The following is a 19902-nucleotide window of genomic DNA, read 5'->3' as shown; positions in this document are numbered from 1 at the left end:
GAAATTTGATCTCAATACATTTTGTGTGTGATTTCCCCTTTCATGCACGTGAAATTTGTTGCGGACAGCGGTTCAAGCTTTGAAATGCAAGGGAGTGTTGAAAATGAAAAAAAAAGGAAATAGCGATTCAGTCTAAAATTCACCAAAAATAAGCTTTAATATCTTGTGACCCGATTAAAATCCACAAGATATATATATATATATATATATATATATATATATATATATATATATATATATATAATAGAATTACACATCACAAACCCACCGAGGCGTTGGCTCTTCGGCATAAAGTCACGGGTTTGCTCCCTGTTGACGAGTGTTCGAATCCCGCCCCCGACTTACCTGATCCACGTGGTGAGTGGGTCGTTGCGTGTATCCGTAGGGACTAGTCCTACTCCCGAAGGGGGTGGGGACATCCTACGTCATCAAAAAAAAAAAATTACACATCACTTTTTTTTACTTTTTTTAACAAAGGCCACCCATTCAACCCACATATTTTCAATCCTACCCCCTCCTTTATGCTTTTTAACAAAGGCACCCATTAAAGCCACATAATTTCAATCCTACCTCCTCCTTTATGCTTTTGTAATAAAAAAGTGGACAAAGTTAACATAGGGACTAGTCCTACTCCCGAAGGGGGTGGGAACATCCTACGTCATTAAAAAAAAAAAAAAATTAAACATCACTTTTTTTGACTTTTTTTAACAAAGGGACCCATTCAACCCACATATTTTCAATCCTACCCCCTCCTTTATGCTTTTTAACAAAGACACCCATTAAAGCCATATAATTTCAATCTTCCCCCTCCTTTATGCTTTTGTAATAAAAAAAGTGGACAAAGTCAACATAGTGATGTTTTTTCTTTGCAAAATTACGGATTGGGTACATATGTTACATAGTACTACAGATTTTTGTAAACATATTACATAATACTACGGATTCAGGACGTCTTTCAAAATATTGACGAACCCGATTATTTTTTAATACAGAACGTGTTCATTTAGTACATAATACTACGGATTTTGGCCACCTGTCAAAATATTTCGGGTCCCACTCCAATGCATGGGTTTGGCTATTGATGATGCGTGAGACCCACCTGTCAAAGCATGAGTGTGAAATACTCCACCGCATCAAATGGGAAAGTGATTAACCATTTATATCTTTCTAGCCCCGTGCATCGCACGGGTGTTTTTACTAGTGAGTGAGTGTGTGTGTGTGTGTGTGCGCCATTCAAAATATATATATATATATATATATATATATATATATATATATAGAGAGAGAGAGAGAGAGAGTATGGTCATTCAAAAACTGATGCAAATATTTTTGGGAGCAAATATTTTTGGGAGGCATAATTTTTCAGAAGAAAATTTGTTTTAAGGGATTTGATGGCGTCCATCGCAGAAGGCCTCATTAATGGAGAAAAAATTTCCGGAAAAGTGAGCCTATGTTGGTGCTCTTACATGCAACAGGCCATCCGTGAAATGCCTTTTGCAATGGACGCTAGCAAATCCCTTGTTTTAAAGCTTTCTATAGTATGCATGGTTTTAAATTTCGGCCGAAATGTTTCGGTTTCGGTGTCCGGTGGACACCGAAACCGAAAGAACATTGAATCGGAAAAATACTTTATGTCGACGAAATTTCGGCCGAAATTACCGAAATTGCCGAAATTTCAGAAATTTTGGTGGGAAATTGGAATTGCATCGAAATTTGGGGAAATTTCCTGCAAATTCCGTGCAGTGCACCCACATGGTTTCTCTGAGAAAGGCAGAAAAAGGGGTCTGAAGCCCATGTGCAAAGCCATGTGCAAAGCCAAAAAAAGCTCAAAAAATGAGATTGAATGGAATCTTACAGGAATAATCTTCCCTATAAGAAACAAGGTTGTCATCTTCTTTTCCATCATGCAAAATTTCTTCAATTTGTAGCCGCTTGCTTCCTCTCCTCTTCCGATTTCAACTTTCAAGAAAGGTAAGTTTTTAGGGTTTTTTTTCTTCTCTCTGGTTTCAAACCATTGCAAGTTAAAAAAAAGGAAGACAGATTCTCTGTATTGACTTTTGATGAGAAGTTAAAATTTATAAAGTGGCCTCATTTTTACATGGGACAGTCCCCTAACCTGTATTTATCACTTATATTTTACACTAGAGGGGGCTGTGCCAAGTAAAAAAGAGGACCCTAACGTGTATTTTTCACTTATCTTTTACACTAGAGGGGGCTGTGCTAAGTAAAAAAGAGGACCAGGAAATGAAAACCCATTTTTGTTTGGGAAATGTTATCAGCACTACTGTATTTTGATGGGTATTGACATCGAGTTGGACTCCTTAGATGGGTGGTTGCCGATTCTACTGTGTTTACATTATGCTCTGTTACATTGTATTTCTTTACTTTATGTTTAGAATTCACTTTATGATTCAAGACATGAGTGATAGCACGAAATTGCCCTGAAAATTGAAATATATGTGCCCCTGTTTTTACCTGGGACAGCTCCATATAGTGTATACGAGTAGCCATAAATACACTAGAGGGGGCTATTCCAAGTAAAACAAGGGCTGCATATATCACTTACCTTGTTTTTTTGGAAGTGACTGACAGATAATTAATTGGGAAACCATCTTTGGTGTAGCTTTATACATGTGGCAGTGATAGTTTCGAGGGTTGTCTTTATTTTTTGCAAGTAGAGAGCAAAAGGTGAAAGTGACACTCTATAAGAATCATAGGAAATCTTCTTCCTGCCACATGTCACAGCAATGATGTATTTCACTGTTGGCTTTTTCTCGTAAACACAACAAAAAGTAAGTTGGTGACATAAGCAGTGCATTTATTTATAAATGCAATAACTTATCTTGTCCTTTATAATTTAAGCAGCTGTCAAGGGTTATTAGGGTACCCAAAAAGCATATCATATACTAATTATAAAAGAAAGGACAAGCTGAATTTGTGTAATTAAAGAGAGGGTGCAAAGAAAGTGAAGTGATATTGTCTCCCCTTTTTTACTTGGGACAGCCCCCACTAGTGCATTAGTGGCTACTGTTTTACACTAGCAAGGGTTGTCCCAAGTAAAATGCTAGTAGCCCCACTACTGCATTAATGGCTACTGTTTTAGAATGCTAGTAGCCAACCCGCACTGTGGCATACTCTCATTTAACCGGTCCTGAATGTAATTTTTTTCATTTTTTTTTAAAAAAAAGGGAATTTTCCGGAATTTTTCCTATATTTTACCAAATTTCGGTCCGAAATTCCGAAATTTCGGCTCAAAATTTCAGCCTCATTTAAATGATTTTTCCTAAATTTTACCAAATTTCGGATTTCGCAGAAATTTCGGATTTCGGTGGGGTCCGAAATCGGTACCGAAACCGAAATTTAAAACCATGATAGTATGTGTCTAGTTCTTTTTAAGGTGTATAACAATTATTTTGATGAAATATGCATGCTTGCAGTATTTTAGGAATCAAAATTGAGGATTGAATTTGGTGAGAAAATTATGACGAATTTCAAAGAGTGGCATAAAAAAAGACCCAATCACAGTTTACTTGTAGCCATTTTTTGGGATCTCGGCATTTTATATCTAGGGACTTCCAATCGATTATAACACAATTTTAGAAGAATCTAGATTGGTTTTTGAAAGAACCCAACAATGGGCAGTTTTTTTTTTTTTTTTTTTTTTGGATTTCTAGATTGGATTCAAGTCAGATTTCATTAACAGCGTGATTATTGGTTTTAGCAACTTGTCTTGTATAGGGAAAGATGTCTGAAGTCAATATGAGGATAGATTTAGGAGTCTTTAATGATAGATTTAGCAGTCTTTAACTAGGAAGAAGTTATAGAAACAAATATCAATTTCTTTGATCTTTCTACATAGATTATTGATGTAAATTGTGAATTCTTAAATCTAGATACTATTAACATGTATGCCTTCAAAATGCATCAACAATTGGAACTGTGTACTCTATCTTATATTATGAATATATGAAATTGTTTCTATGACTTTATTTTATACACCGACATGACTATTACGAGTATTTGATGCTGTGTTACATTCAATATAAAAAGCTGATTTCCATAGGTAACATTGTAGGAACACCATGCTAAGGATTCGAATATACAAGGGAAGGCAATATGGAGTTCAAGAACCATGTAGACCTAAAAGTTCACAATTGGGACTGAAACTAGACATCTCATTACGATACAACTCACATTTTAAGTCTCTACAATGGAGGGTAACGGGTAACCTATCTCTGTTACCGAGGTGGAGATTCTAAGCAGGCATATGAGTGTGATAAAGCAAGTTTACACACTGAACGGGATCACTGAATTTGTATAGCAATTAGTGGAATTGTTATTCAATAGAAGTTGAGCAGAAACCAGAGACTAGACATTGGGGGATCTCAGTCGGATGTAGGGAAAATGAAGGGGAGTATCTGGTTATGGTAATCAGAGAGAAACAAGAGGTAGTTATTAGAGATAAAGAAGATGTCATTCCGATTGATTGGCAAGGTGCAGAGAGAGAGGTTATTGAGTCTTCCGTTAATCATGTAATGGAAACTAGCAAGGTTTTGGGATCTTATTCCGGCCTTACGGCTAGACTCAGAAAGATGTTCAGGGAGGCTGAGGTAAGAGAAATGAAATCGCGTAAAGGGGTGGGTTCTTACTCAGAGGAGATGTCTAAAAAGCAGGCGAGAGAATTGGCTAGACTGAAATCAGGAGTTAACTATGAAGGGGCTAATCAGAGTACCATGAATTCTAAGCAGAAGGGTGTGTATTCGAAGCACACCAAAGGGGAAGCCTAAAGCTACTGTCCGGGGATTATGAAGATTCTATCGTGGAATATGAATGGGTTGGGTGCCCTAAATAGGGAAGCCCAAGTGAAGGAAATAGTCCATAAGCATAAGCCTGATATTTTATACATTCAACAATCGAACTGGTCCTCGGTGAGCAGAGCAGCAGTTACAGGTTTGGGGTATAGCGGTAACTGGGATTATGTATCTATGGATGTGGTGGGGGCCTCAGGGAGTATCTTGATAGAATGGGATTCTCCCTCTCCATTGTTCTAAAGAACATTAGCAATAACTCACACTAGACTTTTTCCTGCGTTTATGGCCCGGTTTTGAGGGAGGATAGAAGCTTTCTATGCGAGGAACTGGAGCTGGTAGGCTCACGATGGGTTTTTCCTTGGTGTAGTGGGGGAGATTTTAATGAAATTAGATTTGTGGAGGAAAGAGCGGGTTGTAATCATTATAGTCAGAATATGGAGGCGTTTTCAGATTTTATCGCTGCAAAGGAGCTTATAAATACCCCCCTGCTTGGCATCAAGTTTACTTGGAGTAGAAATGAAAGTCACAGTAGGCTCGATAGATTCCTCATTTGTCCTAGATGGATGGGAGGGTTTCCGGATGTATGTCAAACAGCGTCAAACAGCTCTTCCTCACTCAGTCTCAGATCATTGTCCAATCCTACTTGCAAGATCCTATCCTTTCAGATTTAGCATCGCTTGGCTGGAGTGTCACAAAATGGATGAGAAGTCAGGAGCGTGGTGGGTTGAACATAAGGCATATGGTCCGGCAGATGTGGTGATAGGATCAAAATTGCATCATGTCAAAAAAAAACTTAGAAAATGGAAGGCGGAATTGGAAAAGGAGTCATCTATGAGAAAAGGATGGCTATTAGATAGTATCAGAAATATAGTTGAGAAGGAGGCTGGATCAGCTAATGATGAAGAAATAGAGGAAATAGATCATTTGAAGGAAGAGCATACTCGATTCGTCTTACGAGAGGAAATTTCTTGCCGACAGAAATCGAGGGTTAAGATGTTGAAAGAAGGTGATACGAACACGGCCTACTTTCATGTTATGGCTAGTGTTCGAAGAAGGGGTAACCGTATAGAAGCTTTGAATGTGAATGGTGTCATTATCGAAGAGAAGGAGAGAATTATAAAAGAAGTAATTGTCTATTATAAGGTATTATATTCGACGGAAAGGCTTTGGTGTCCGGTTCCTGAAGGGGTATGTTTCAATATACGAGAGGAAATTTCTTGCCGACAGAAATCGAGGGTTAAGATGTTGAAAGAAGGTGATACGAACACGGCCTACTTTCATGTTATGGCTAGTGTTCGAAGAAGGGGTAACCATATAGAAGCTTTGAATGTGAATGGTGTCATTATCGAAGAGAAGGAGAGAATTATAAAAGAAGTAATTGTCTATTATAAGGTATTATATTCGACGGAAAGGCTTTGGTGTCCGGTTCCTGAAGGGGTATGTTTCAACAGCTTATCTGAATTGGATAGTAAATCTCTTGAACGTCCATTCACTAAAGAAGAAATAGAAAAGGGGGTCTTTTCGCTGGGAAGAGATAAAGCTCCTGGTCCAGATGGGTTTTGTATTGCTTTTTTTCTAGGAATGTTGGGGATATGTAAAAGAGGACATTTTAAGGTTCTTTGAAGAATTTCTTAGACAAAGAGACTGGAGCTACGTTCATCACCTTGATCCCAAAGGTCAAGGCGTGGTGGGGGTTGAAAGTGACTGATTTCAAGCCGATTAGCTTGGATGGGGGTTCATATAAGATTCGAGCTAAGGTATTAGCAGAGAGAATTAAGATGGTGCTTCCAAAGATAGTCTCCTCGAACCAGTGTGCCTTCATCAGTGAGCGGCAGATAATGGATTGTTCTCTCATTGCTAATGAGTCATCGATTTCTATGCCAAGATGGATAAAAAAGATAGTGTTTGTAAACTTGATATGGAAAAAGCTTACGATAGGATGGAGTGGGAGTGCCTGGACTATCTATTTACTCGTATGGGATTTGGCTCGAAATGGAGGTCGTAGATTAGAATTTGCATTTCATCAGCGTGGTTCTCTGTTATAATCAATGGTTCACCAAAAGGTTTCTTCAAGTCGTCTAGAAGTCTGAGAAAAGGAGACCCGTTATCCCCTTTTCTCTTTGTTTTGGTGCCAGAGACATTAAGTAGATTGCTAGACAAAGGAAAGGAAGAGGGCCTAATAAAGGGATTTGAGATTGGTGAGGTTAGTTAGAGGTTTCCCATTTACAGGTGTGCACATGATACTTTACTTTTCAGCTCTCTGGACTTCTTTAGCGTCGTGAATCTAAAAGCCAATATGAGACGCTATGAGACGATAACTAGCTGTAGACACCCCATTTTTCAAGACCGGACTAATGATAGGTTGCTGCGATGACGGATCCTATGATGAGTCATGAAGCGTCTTTGGTCTTTCTCTCGATATCTCTCTCAGTATTTCTCTAGATTTTTCCAAGACACAAAGTTACGCAAACCACCCTAACAACCTAGACACCCAATACCGGAGACAACCAACAACCAAGCCTACATGCAGAATCATCCGAGTTCACCAAAACCTTCCAAAAGAGCCCTGAATTGGTCAAGCAAAGGTCCGAAGGATAAAGGCTGATAGCTCGGCAACCGCTTTTTACAGCAAACACATCACGAAGATCCAAACACCAAAACTCGGCAAAAGCTCTAGCAAAAGCCATTTCTAGGAACTGGAATCACCTTTCGATCACCAGAAACTACTTTTTTTGGAATCGGAACCACTTTGCTACCGGGTACAACCTTCCTAAAGCCAAAGATCACTAGTCAAGCAACCAAGAAACCAGAACAAAAACCGGGAACCCGGAACCCATTTCCAGGACCCGAAAACCACTTTTGGTCACCAGAAACCATTTTTGGGAACCAGAAACCACCCTCGGTTAGCAAGAAATACTCCTTAGGAACCAAAGATCACATTTGGCTACCAAAGACATTTCATTAGAAATCAGAAACCATTTACTGGCAACCCAGAGCAATTAACCGTGTTTTGGTCACCAGAAACCATAGAGTAACTACCAAACGTTACTTTTTCACTGTCCGAGACCATTTTTCAGCAACTGGGGATTACTTTGGACACCAAAACAACTTTTTCGGAACCGGCAATCATCCCGACAGCTAGAAAACCACTCCCGAAAATCCGAAACCCATTTCCGGTGCCTCAAAACCTCAAATACAATAACCAAAATCCACTTTTGGTGGGGCCCACTTCCCCTGCATGACATCATACACGATGTCATGCATGATGCCACGCCATTCAAAAGTCTATAAAAGGAGGCTCACCCCTCCCTCATTTCTCACTCCTCGTCCCCTCTTGCTTTTGCTCTGGTTTTTACACCCCCCTTTAGGTTAGTACACCCTTTAGCATTAGTACCCCCCCTTTTTTGGTTAGTACCCCATTTAGTCTTTAGCACCCCTCCCGCTTTGGTATTTACACCCCTTTCCCTTTTGGTTTTTGAAAACCCTAGAGAAAGAGAGAAAGTGCGAGGAGATTTCTAGAACTAGTTTCTGCTGAAATCTCTTCTACCGTGTCACTTGGTATAGAAGCTCTACCTAAATTCCCTCAATATACCACCGAACGTTGGAGTTCTGCCGAATTTGATTTAGAGTAGCACCGACCCTAAACTAGGCACTTTTATAGGTTTTTGCACTTTCTTTCACAAAAACGGGTTGTGGGTAGCTGTAGGGTCAGGGGATCCTCTGGCCCAAACCCGTAGCATAAATCCCCTCCTTTCCCCTTAATGTAATAAAGTCTTAAACAAAGGCTACTTCCTCAAATCGAGTTATTTGTACGGAAAAAACAATCTGATTAAAGATAGACCGCCACTCTAGGTGCTTGACAGTGAAGTGTTGTGCCCGTCTATCTCAATCATTTTAGTATTGTTGTTTATACACACCAGATTAAAGTTCCCTACGTAGTAAACAAAGTCCTAAACACGGCTACTTCCTTACATCCGGTTAATTATACCCAACAAACAATCGGATTAAAGATAGACAGTCCTTCTCGGTATTTGACAGTGATACGGGGAAGTAATGCCCACCCCCCCGGCGGATATCCGCAGTAACGTCTATCTCAATCATTTTAGTGTTGTTCTTTATAAACACACTATATTAATTTCCTCAATTTTAAGCAAAGTCTTAAACAAAGACTACTTTCTTAAATCCAGTTATTTGTATGATTAAAGATAGATCATCATTTTACGTGCTTGATAGCGAAGTGTTGTGCCGTCTATCCCAATCATTTTAGTGTTGTTGTTTATAAACACACTAGATTAAAGAAGCTCCCTTCATTATAAATAAAGTCTTAAACAAAGGCTACTTCCTTAAATCCGGTTATTTTTTTTAAATTAAAAAAAAAAATCTTAAATCCGGTTATTTGTACACAACAAACATTCTGATTAAAGATAAGATGTCCTTCTACGTGCTTGACAGCAAAGTGGTGTGCCATCTATCTCAATCATTTTAATGTTGTTTATAAACACACTAGATTAAAGAAGTTCCCTTCATTGCAAATAAAGTCTTAAACAAAGGCTACTCCCTTACATCCGGGTATTTATAAGCATCAAACAATCTGATTAAAGATAGACCGTCCATCTCGATATTTACAGTGATAAGAGGGAGCATGGGCCGCGATGCCCCCCACCCCCCACCCCTGATATCCACAGTGACGTCTATCTTAATCATTTGTCTTTGTCTATGAACACACTAGATTAAAGAAATTCCCTTTGATTGTAAATAAAGTCTTAAACAAAGGCTACTTCCTTACATCCGGTTATTTATACGCAACAAACAATCTGATTAAAGATAGACCGTCATTTTCGGTATTCAACAGTGATACAGAGAAGCATGGGCTGCGATGCCCCCGCCCCCCGATATCCGGAATCCGCAGTAACATCTATCTCAATCATTTTAGTGTGGTTGTTTATAAACACACTAGATTAAAGAAGTTTCCTTCGTCGTAAGTAAAGTCTTAAACAAAGGCTACTTCCTTAAATCTAGTTATTTGTACGCAACAAACAATTTAATTAAAGATAGACCGTCCTTCTAGGTGCTTGACACCGAAGTGTTGTGCCGTCTACTTCAATCATTTTAGTTTTGTTGTTTATAAACACAATAGATTAAAGAAGTTCTCTTTAATGTAAATAAAGTCACAAACAAAGGCTACTTCTTTAAATCCGGTTATTTGTACGCAACAAACAATCTGACTAACAATATGATTAACGATAGACCATTTTCAGTATTCAACAGTGATACGGAGAAGCATGGGCCACGATACCCCCGCCCCCCGGTATCCAGAATCCGTAGTGACATCTATCTCAATCATTTTACTGTTGTTGTTTATAAACACACTAGATTAAAGAACTTCCCTTCATTGTATATAAAGCCTAAACAAAGGTAATTTCCTTAAATCCAGTTTTTGGTACGCAACAAACAATCTTATTAATGATAGACCGTCATTCTCGGTGCTTGACAGCAAAGTGTTGCGCCGTCTATCTCAATACTTTTGGTGGTGGTATCTACAAACATACTAGGTTAAAGAGACCCATTTATTGTTAATCAAGGGATGCATTGTTCCTCCTTTTTTCTTAATAAAAAAGAACCCTTTATCTCCCTCATAAAAGACTTTTTCTTTAATTCTCACTCTTTGCCTTTGGTAATCGATTAGGTTGAGATCGCCTCCGCTTCTAGGTGCTCATTTGACTTGTTCAAAAGGGCTTACGCCTAAGAAGTAGATTTAGGGACAATCTCAATCTTTTCAGCATTACTGTCCGTCAAGGATTGAATTAAAGAAAACCATTTTCTTTTCTTCATAAAATAAATCCAATCCCCATGCCGAAAGAGCTTTCTTTCATTTTACTCACTTTCTTTACTGCTTTACGTATTCATATTTCAATAATAAGCAAAAGACCCACTTTCCTTACTTTTTCTACCCTTCCTTCTGTTTAAAATTCAACTTGGGAATAAGCTTAATCGTAAAAGAGAGTTTAAGATCAATTTTGCTATAATTTTCCTAGCATCCACCAATTCAAGTCAAGAGACCGGGTTTCCCAGGCATGAGGGGTGCCTAACACCTTCCCCTCATGTTACAATACCCCTTACGCAAATTTCTGTTAAGACCATGCCGAAAATAGAGTTAATCAGGGGCCTAAGCCGGCAACATCGATCATTAGAAATACAGATCATGGGTCCTAGGCCCTAACCTAGGCGACGACTCTGAAAACCTCTCTTTTCCCATGAAATTCGGATCCTTATCCCGATTTCACAGGAAACGCAAACATAAACACACCATTGACCAAAAAGGGAACAAGAGAGAACAATACACCAAAACACCACCACCACACCCGAGTATGAGGAGACGTGCGTGGAGGCAATGAGGCAACACGAACCGCCCTCTGCCTGTCCGGGATCCACACCGGCCAAAGAACAAACTTTCATAAATCAAAAGCTTTTGGCATTAACATTATGCTTGAAGAGTTGAGTGGCTTGGCATGTGTGATGGGTTGTGAAGTGGATTTATTCCCATCGACCTACCTGGGTCTTCCTTTGGGTGTCAGAACTCCAAAAAAAGAAAGTTGGGAACCCATAGTAGAAAGAGTGGAGAAGAGGCTGGATACTTGGAAAAGGAATTTACTCTCCAAAGGAGATCGACTTACCTTGATTAAGGCAGTATTGGCGAATATACACATCTATCGGCTCTCTGGGTTTAAATGTCCTATGAGGATTATTCTGAGATTGGAGAAAAAACAAGGACGATTTTTATGGGGTGGGGCAAATGATAAGAAAGGTATTCCATTGGTAAGTTGGGAAGACGTTTGTAAACCCATCAAGGCTGGTGGTCTTGGCATCAAAAGAATAAGGGAGACAAATCAAGCACTGCTTGGTAAGTGGTTTTGGAGATTTGGAGAGGAGCAATTGCAGCTGTGGGCTAAAGTCGTTGGCTCGAAGTATGGTGCATACAAGGGTCATTGGCGGTCGGACGATATGTTCAGGAAAAAAGGTAAAACAATATGAAGGGATGTTATGTGTTTTGAAGCTAAATTCAATTCTTGGAACGGATTATATTTAGAGTATATTATGGAGACATAGTGTGGTTTTGGTGGAACAAATGGTGTACAGATACCCCTTTGAAAGAGATATTTCCTCGGTTGTTTGCTTTGGCCGCAAGTTCGAATGTAATGGTGAAAGAGTGTTTTAGTCTAAGAAACAACAGGGTGATATGGTTTCCTTTCAGAATGAACTTCTTTGACAGGGAACTAGAAATGGTGGGAAGACTTCTGATGTCGTTGGAACAATGCTACATCAAATTAGATGGTGTTGACAAAAGAATAAGGGCCTGGAACTCGGATAGGGAATTCTCGGTTAAATCCTTTTACCACAAGCTTCTACCCTGCATCGATCCCTCCAAAGTAGCCAAAGTGTGAGACATGAAAGCACCGCCGAGGGTATGCTTATTTGGTTGGCCAGCTTATCTTGAGAGAATCCAAACCATTCACTTCCTTAGAGAAAGGAATATGTTGCTTAACGATCATTGCGCATTATGCTTGGAGTCAGGTGAGTCAATAGACCATCTCCTAGTTCACTGTAAGATGGCTAGAGAGGTATGGGGAAGACTACTATCCAGGTTTGGGATTAGATTGGGTGTTTCCAGAGAAGTTTGTAGAAGTAGTGGAAAGTTAGTTGGGCAATAGCACCATGAAAAAGAAAAGGCAAAATTCTATGGAATGTTTCCTTTTTTCCTACAATATGGGTTCTTTGGAAAGAACGAAACGCAAGAACTTTCAAGGGCTTTGCTAAAGGAGCTCAATTCCTCTTTAAAATATCATGATAAAAACCAAGTAAGCAGGGATCGTAACGTGAACTGGGGAATCTCCCCAAAATTGGGAATCCTGATTCGGAATCGTGGGAAAGCGATTCCCACTCATGTGAAACGCGATTCCCAAGCGATTTTTCGATGACTCTCCGGAGATTCACTGGAGATTCCCCACTCCCTAGCGACTCCCGGCGACTTCACGATTCCCACTTTTGGCCATCTCGGGTATGGGTGTTCATTATTCGGTTCGGTTTTTTTCCTTTTCGGTTCGGTTTCTGGTTTTTTTTTTTTTGGAAATTCGGTTATTCGGGTTCGGGTTCAGGTTCGGTTATCTCAAAAAAAAAAATCAGTTAACCGAATAACTGAAATTATGATAAAAAACATTATTTTTTCAAAAAAAAGTGCTATACGGGCACTCCGTAGGATGATCGAAACCGTCCATTTGATTGATCACAACTTAATTAGGTTGTGCTCAAAAAATCATTTTGATTGGATGACCCTAGCCCTCCGATCCAAACCGAGATTATACATTTTTCCCTCTTTTTCTCCCACAATTCGGTTATAACCGAATAACCGAATTTTTAATCGGTTCGGTTTCAGTTATCGAAATTTGATAACCGAAATTATTTCAGTTATCAAATTTTGGTCTATTCGGTTCGGTTATAACCGAACGAACACCCCTAATCTCGGGAGCCTTCGATTCCTGCTTCCGATTCCCATTTCAATTCCCGCTTTCGATTCCCGCTCTGGCAACCTTGTCTCTAGAAAGCTTCATATTTGTATCGGCTTACGATTTATGGCATGGCTAGAAGAAAGTTTGTGGCGCTTCTAGCATTGAACCCAAAATTATACAAGCTTGGATACCGCCGGCCCATGGATTATTGAAACTAAATTTTGATGGTTCTAGTATTGGAAATCTGGGACCCTCCGGAATTGGAGGTTTATTGCGGAATGAAGGAGGAGTTCTATGGGCATTCAGCGGGCCAATTGGGGTAGCAGATGCTAACGAGGCGGAAATACGGGCTGTCCACCAAGGAATTAAAATGCTCCTCAATGTGGATCTAAACAAGATTGTTATTGAAGGGGATTCTCTTAACAATACCAAGTGGCTTAGAGATCCTCACACAGTTCCTTGGAGATCTGTGGCATTTTTGACGAGATTCGGGATAGATTGAGGTCGGCTTCAGTCTCTTTTGTCCATGTACCGCGATCTCTAATGGGGAGGCGGACAGATTGTCAAGACAAGGAGTTTCAAGGGAGAGCTTAGAGCTTTTTTATTTTCTTCCTCCTAGATTTGATTATTATTGTTCTTTATTCATCAGTTTCTAGTTCTTTTCTTTTTATTTGTTGTATTTCTGGGACTCTTTCAGTCTCGTTTTTCATTAATGATATCCTTTCACCATTCAATAAAAAAAATCAACAGGATATAGTCATTCCCTTGACCAAAGAGGTCATATTATGTAAGGAAACATGTACTAAGAAAACTTTTGCCAGTGTACTGATCAGCAACTAAAAAAGTCTCCTTCCGGGACTTTTAGATCTAAGTTTTTATACAGTTAAATTTATGAGCTTTTAAATTTTGAAAAATACTTTGGCATATAAAAGTTAAAAAAATTTGACCAACCTTAAAAACAGGATTTTATACTTGAACTAGAAATTTAAATTTCTATTCTTTTGAAATTTTGATTTGGGAGTATTTTTATTGGATTCAAATGGGGGATATTCCCTTATTTACATGTAGTATCTTAAGTAAATGGTATTCAAATAAATATGTTATTTTGGCTACATCTTTTTCAATAAAATTGCACTGACCTCCCTTCAACAGAGTCGTCCTTGATGTAAAACCGAAGTAAACCCTTTCGGTGGGTAGAAGAATGAAGAGAAGGGTGAGGTAGTAGCATTTCCTAGGGCTTTGTCTGCCGGATTTCTTGAGAACTTCATGTTTCTTCGCAACATGCTTTATATGGGATCCTGTAAAAGCTATTGTATGTGCTTTCGTTTTGCAGCCTATTTTTCTATTGTACCTTGAAATCATTACTATTTCTGAGATAGGAATGACATAGGTGAATCTGGTCTATTACTACCATTCTTTCCCTTCGTAACACCTTGCTAAAAGAGGTCAAAATCTTGACTTCTGTTTTGTATTTCTACACCTTTATCGGTTTTTTATTTGGGCTCACTAATTTTCGTCTATGAGTGGACCTCATCCAAGTTGTATCAGTGGACCCCATCCGAGTTATCAGTGAGGATATATGGACCTTATTCGAATTATCGGGGAGGTACATGTGGACCTGATTTGAGTCATCCGTGAATATGTGCGGATCTCATCCAAGGTATCCATCTGGGATTTGTCTACCTTCAATAAGACGTGTTGTGCTTTGGACATTATGCCTCCCAACACTGCATGAAGTTGGTCAGCCAGCACTTTGGCAAGGATCTCATAGACCCTTCCAACTAGACTTATGGGACGGAAGTCGGTCAGACTTCCCGCTTCGTCTCTTTGGAAATTAGGGTGATGAAAGTGGCTCGTGTGCATCTGCCTAAATTACTACCTCTGTGAAATTATTCAAAAGTTTTCATGATATCCTTTTTAATCCATTCCCAGCAAACCTGATAGAAAGCTATACAGAAACCATCACATCCAAGCGCTTTGTATCTTTTCATAGAGAAAATGACATTTTTGAGGAAAAAGGTCTCTCAAACGGGATTGAGCCTCTAGCTCAATGGTTAAGGCTTTGTTCTTAAACCTAGAGGTCGGAGGTTCGATCCCAGCTTACCTACCAAAAAAGAGGTCTCTCAAACCCCACATTAGTTCCTCATCCAATTGCCCAAACTGCACGTTCTCCGGTGTTGGAAGTCATCGATCCTGTGAAGAATTTATTTTTTTTTCCAAAATAGAGGAAACTTCCATGGTGATAGTGCCACCGATCGTCAACTCCAGTTCCATTCACCATCAGGGAATGAATTTTGTTACGTCTTATAGCGCTAGCGATGCTATGAAAATATGTTGTATTCTTGTCTCCTTTCAACCATTTTGATCGGGATTTCAGTTTCCTTTTCAATTTCTTCTTGAAGAATGGTACGATTGTACTTTTCTAGAAGTTTGGACCTCCCTATGGATTCATCCAGATTAATTTCTCTATCTTCATTGGTGCCCTCAATCTTGTTGAGGTTATGTAGAATTGTTGCATTTCTTTTGTCTACCTCACCAAACACTTCTTGGCCCATATTTTAAGTTTGGCTTGATAAATCTGAGTTTTTGACCTAATTTTACTGCAGCCGAACTGGATCCTCCCGCTTGAAACCACCATTCCCTGAGTTTGTCGAGCAACGAAGGTTCCTCAAGCCATGCCAAGTTCAAATCGAAATAGGGATATGAACCCCACGAGCCCAATTTATGATCAAGGAGAAGTGGCCTATGATATGATATTGACTCTGGTAGAGCGATCTGAATAGAATGGGTCAAGGAAAAGTGGCTGGCACAAGGTTGGAATGGGTCCATAGATAGTTCTAAGATGGGAAGAAGATAGGAAAGGTGATCGATGAGCAGGTGGATAGGTTGCAGATTTCTGGGCAGAGCCTTAAATCATCTGATGTGACATTTTCCCTGGATATGAAACATGATATATAACAGACTTTGAGGTGTCGAATACATATTGGAGATCTGTTACTTTAAACTCTGATAAAGATTTATTTCATCTAAGAACTCTATGTTCATGAGTAGTTCTTATAGTTAGGTCGCAAACTCACAAGAACTAAAATGCAAAGAAAAAGCCAAAGATGATTAAAAAATGGATTTAAGTTACATATAAAACAATGAAAACTCACACTTGGAAACCTGTGACACCCAGATACGAATATGAATACAAACAAGGGAATGGAGATACGAATTGGCATTTTTTGAAAATCTAGTACATAAATGCAAGTATGGGTATCACGTATCATGGATAAGGCAAAAGATATGTACAAATTAAGTACCATAAAACTTAACTAGATTTAACTTAGAACGTGGAATAAACAATAAATTTGAAATAGGATCTATACGACTTATACTCAAAACTATTGTTTCAAATATATGGCAGGAAAAACAAATAGCATGATAGATATTTTGAAGGAATAAAGTTATTTGGACCAACAGAAGTATCCCTAAAGTAATTAGTATCAGTAACAGTATCATATCGTGTTGAACAATGAAATTGGGCCAATAAAAGAATCTGTGTGCCTAGTTGGAGACTAGTTCCCTAACAAGTAAGAAATACAGGTGTTGGTTGCAAAAGAACTAAGCAAGATCAAATATAAAAGCTGAGGCAAAGTGGGTGTCACAAAGCAAGACCAAACGAGATTAGGATAAAGAATTTAGAATTTATTATGACGATAAATTTAGGACAAGTGTTAAGATAGCAATGATTATATTAGAGTTCACACTAACTACCTATAATAGGTGGGTTCACAGATGGTAAAAATGATCTTCTCTCTACAAAGCTAGAAATCATGTGTACGTGGGATAGCCCCTTGGTTGCAAAGATCCTCATCATTCAAATACTTTTGTAGTCTGAAGAAACACATTATTTGGGCTGAAATGAGCGCCCAAAGTCTTTGTATTGGTGATTTATTGAGTTGCAAAGATCCTCATCATCCAAAAAATTATGCAGTATGAAGAAACACATTATTTGGGCTGAAACGAGCGCCCAAAGTCTTTGTCTTGGTGATTTATTGGAAGTATAGTTTATCATTCTCTTTGTAAATCTGAAAAATAGGCCAGCATTTGTCGGTGACAGCTTGGCATTAGAAATCCGGATCAGGGAGCAATGAGTGTCATGATGATTTATTGGAAATATAGTGTCATTCTCTTTGTAAATCTAAAAAATGGGCCATCATTTGTTGGTGACAGCTTGGCAATAGAAATCCGGAGCAGGGAGCATCATGTAGAATCCTCACTCAGATTAAGTTGTGAGAAGTCAAAAGCTTAGTCACAACCTTTGAAGGCTAGAAAACAAAGAAGTAGATCTATTAAGGGTCAATGGACATTCCAAAAAATGACTCCAACGTTAGGGAATGATGGAAATGACCAATGGCTTGCCATTAAAAAAGCTCGTATGCACTCGTCTAATCTCATATACAAAAAGAAAAGAGCCTTCCATTAATTTCAAGGAAAACACCTCCAAGACAGGATTTCATTTGGAAAAATAAAATAAAGACGAAAGAGGAAAGGACCGAAGATTTGGTCATTTCCACATTGGTTTTTGCATTCCATGGGGATTCGTGCTCACTTCCTTGTCATCTTGTACACGTGTCACAACATAGAATTTCTTCTTTATTTTCCAAATGAAATCCCATTTTGCTAGCAGCCCTCTAATTTCAATAAGGAAAGCAAAACGCGGTTCAAAGAGATAATTGTTACTCGCTTGACCAGTAGCTCTATAGCGACTGGTTTCCATTTTAACATGATTATCTACTCGTGTCTTATGCCTAACTAACAAGAATCTCATCTCATCTAACGACCATTCACCAGCTTAAGTTGGAAATTCTATAGACAAGCACTACTTAACATAATTTTGTCCCAAAATGACCCACATATTTCATATAAAAAAATACTTCACCAGTTCACTCCCCTCAAAACGCATTCCTAAGGGCCCTGTTTGGAATGCAAGAAAAACATTTCTAGTGGGAAAAAAATTATTTACATGATTTAGAGGGAAATGATATGAGTCTGGTTAATTTAGAGGGATATCATCATAAGTTGAAGATCCCTCTAAATGAAAATTGATTAGGGTTGCTTCAACTTATCTTTTTTGTGTATAAAACAAGTAGGAAAATTTAGAAATATTTGATCTTTGCAAACTTTTCAAGAAAATTCCTGCAGTCCAGACATGGCCTAATTAAGATCCAGAAAAACCATCAGCGCAGTCAATAAAAAATTCTAGACAAATACAAAACTATGCTCTTATAATCTCTCTAAGAGAAGGCTCCACCACAAACACCATTAACACAACAATAAGAATCAAATCCAAAGAAGAAGGTCCAAAAATTATACAGTCATGGTTTGGGACAAACATGCAGACAAATATAGACATGTTACAAAAGACATTAGCCCATAAAAACCTAAAAATTAAGCCATATAACAACAAGATTAGCAACGAAAACAAAAGAAACAACATAACTAAAAAATCGATAAAAGAGATTGCATAAACCATCTAAGAAAGCCCTAAAAAATAAGGAAAAATTAAGGACGAACCAATCCGTGTCTCTCTCCGGCTTGAAAAGCGAGCTTTTGTTGATTCATGGCATGAGTGTAGAGCTGAGAGAGGGAATTCGCGGCACTGCAGAAGGTTGTATACATGGACCGATCGACTTCGTCTAGACGAGTCGCATCGGATTTCCTTTTCTTGGCCATGAAAGATCTGTTCTTTCTCGCTCAAAACCCTAGATATATGAATAGTAATATTCAGCTGAGAGAGATAGAGATTAGAGAGAGAGAGGTTTGGTTATGGGTTTGGGGAAGAAGGGAGAGGGCGTTACTCGCCTCTCTATCTATTTGGGATCCTTTTCCGACTCCATTGTCATCATCATTTCGTATATATATCATCAATGAGCAAGGGTCAGACGACACGGAAAATATGACCCACGCGTTCCCTCTCCAAGGAGTCGGTGAGAGCGTGTTAGCCAAAAATTGCACCTCTTTTTTTTTTCTTTTTTTTTACGGTGAGAACTGCACCACTTTTTATTGTACCTTCAGATTTTATTTTTAATTTTTAATACGGAAAATTACATTTACACCCTCACTAGTTTCTTACACATTCATCTCTAACCCTGACTTTCAAAACTTGACAAGTACACATCCTCAGGTTTCAAAACGTGACAAGTACACGATATCGTTAAATTTCTACTTTAAGATCACAACAAAGATAGAGAAAATCTTTCTTCTTGTTAGAAATCTAACAAATTCATTCAAGATTCAAAGCTCTTTAAGAAAATTACAGTAGAAGGAAGGTTAGAGAAGAAAACAAAATTTTCTTATCTCCCCCTTAAATGAGTGAGATCTACCCTTTATATACTGAAAAATATGATACATAATTCTCCGGTGTATTTCCCACGTGTCATCTTTTAACTGGTTCTTTCCCCGCTCCTGCTTTATTCGATATATGCGATCGTCCAGCTGTCATCCACTAACAAGGATCCAACTTTAACAACTTTAGGTGATGTGGCTGATTCAAATTACTATTTTACCATCAATACAAAGAGATAGATAACTCTTTATGA

The 19902-nt window shown here is 38.6% G+C and overlaps 1 protein-coding gene across 1 annotated transcript in view; it reads right to left on the bottom strand.

Moving 5' to 3' along the window:
* The window catches only part of LOC143876008 (uncharacterized), a 44726-nt gene extending 25411 nt beyond the window's left edge, over nucleotides 1-19315 (bottom strand). Inside the window, exon 1 of the mRNA XM_077377610.1 lies at nucleotides 18878-19315. Coding sequence (XP_077233725.1) covers nucleotides 18878-19036 — 159 coding nt within the window. The 5' untranslated portion in view covers nucleotides 19037-19315. The remainder of the gene's footprint in view (nucleotides 1-18877) is intronic.
* Between the last annotated feature and the right edge of the window lie 587 nt (nucleotides 19316-19902).

The sequence above is a fragment of the Tasmannia lanceolata genome, unplaced genomic scaffold, assembly GCF_043159265.1.
Source record: "Tasmannia lanceolata isolate RefF3 unplaced genomic scaffold, GAP_Taslan_0.1 ptg000004l, whole genome shotgun sequence".
Lineage (NCBI taxonomy): Eukaryota > Viridiplantae > Streptophyta > Magnoliopsida > Canellales > Winteraceae > Tasmannia > Tasmannia lanceolata.
This window is presented reverse-complemented; position numbering and strand designations above follow the sequence as displayed.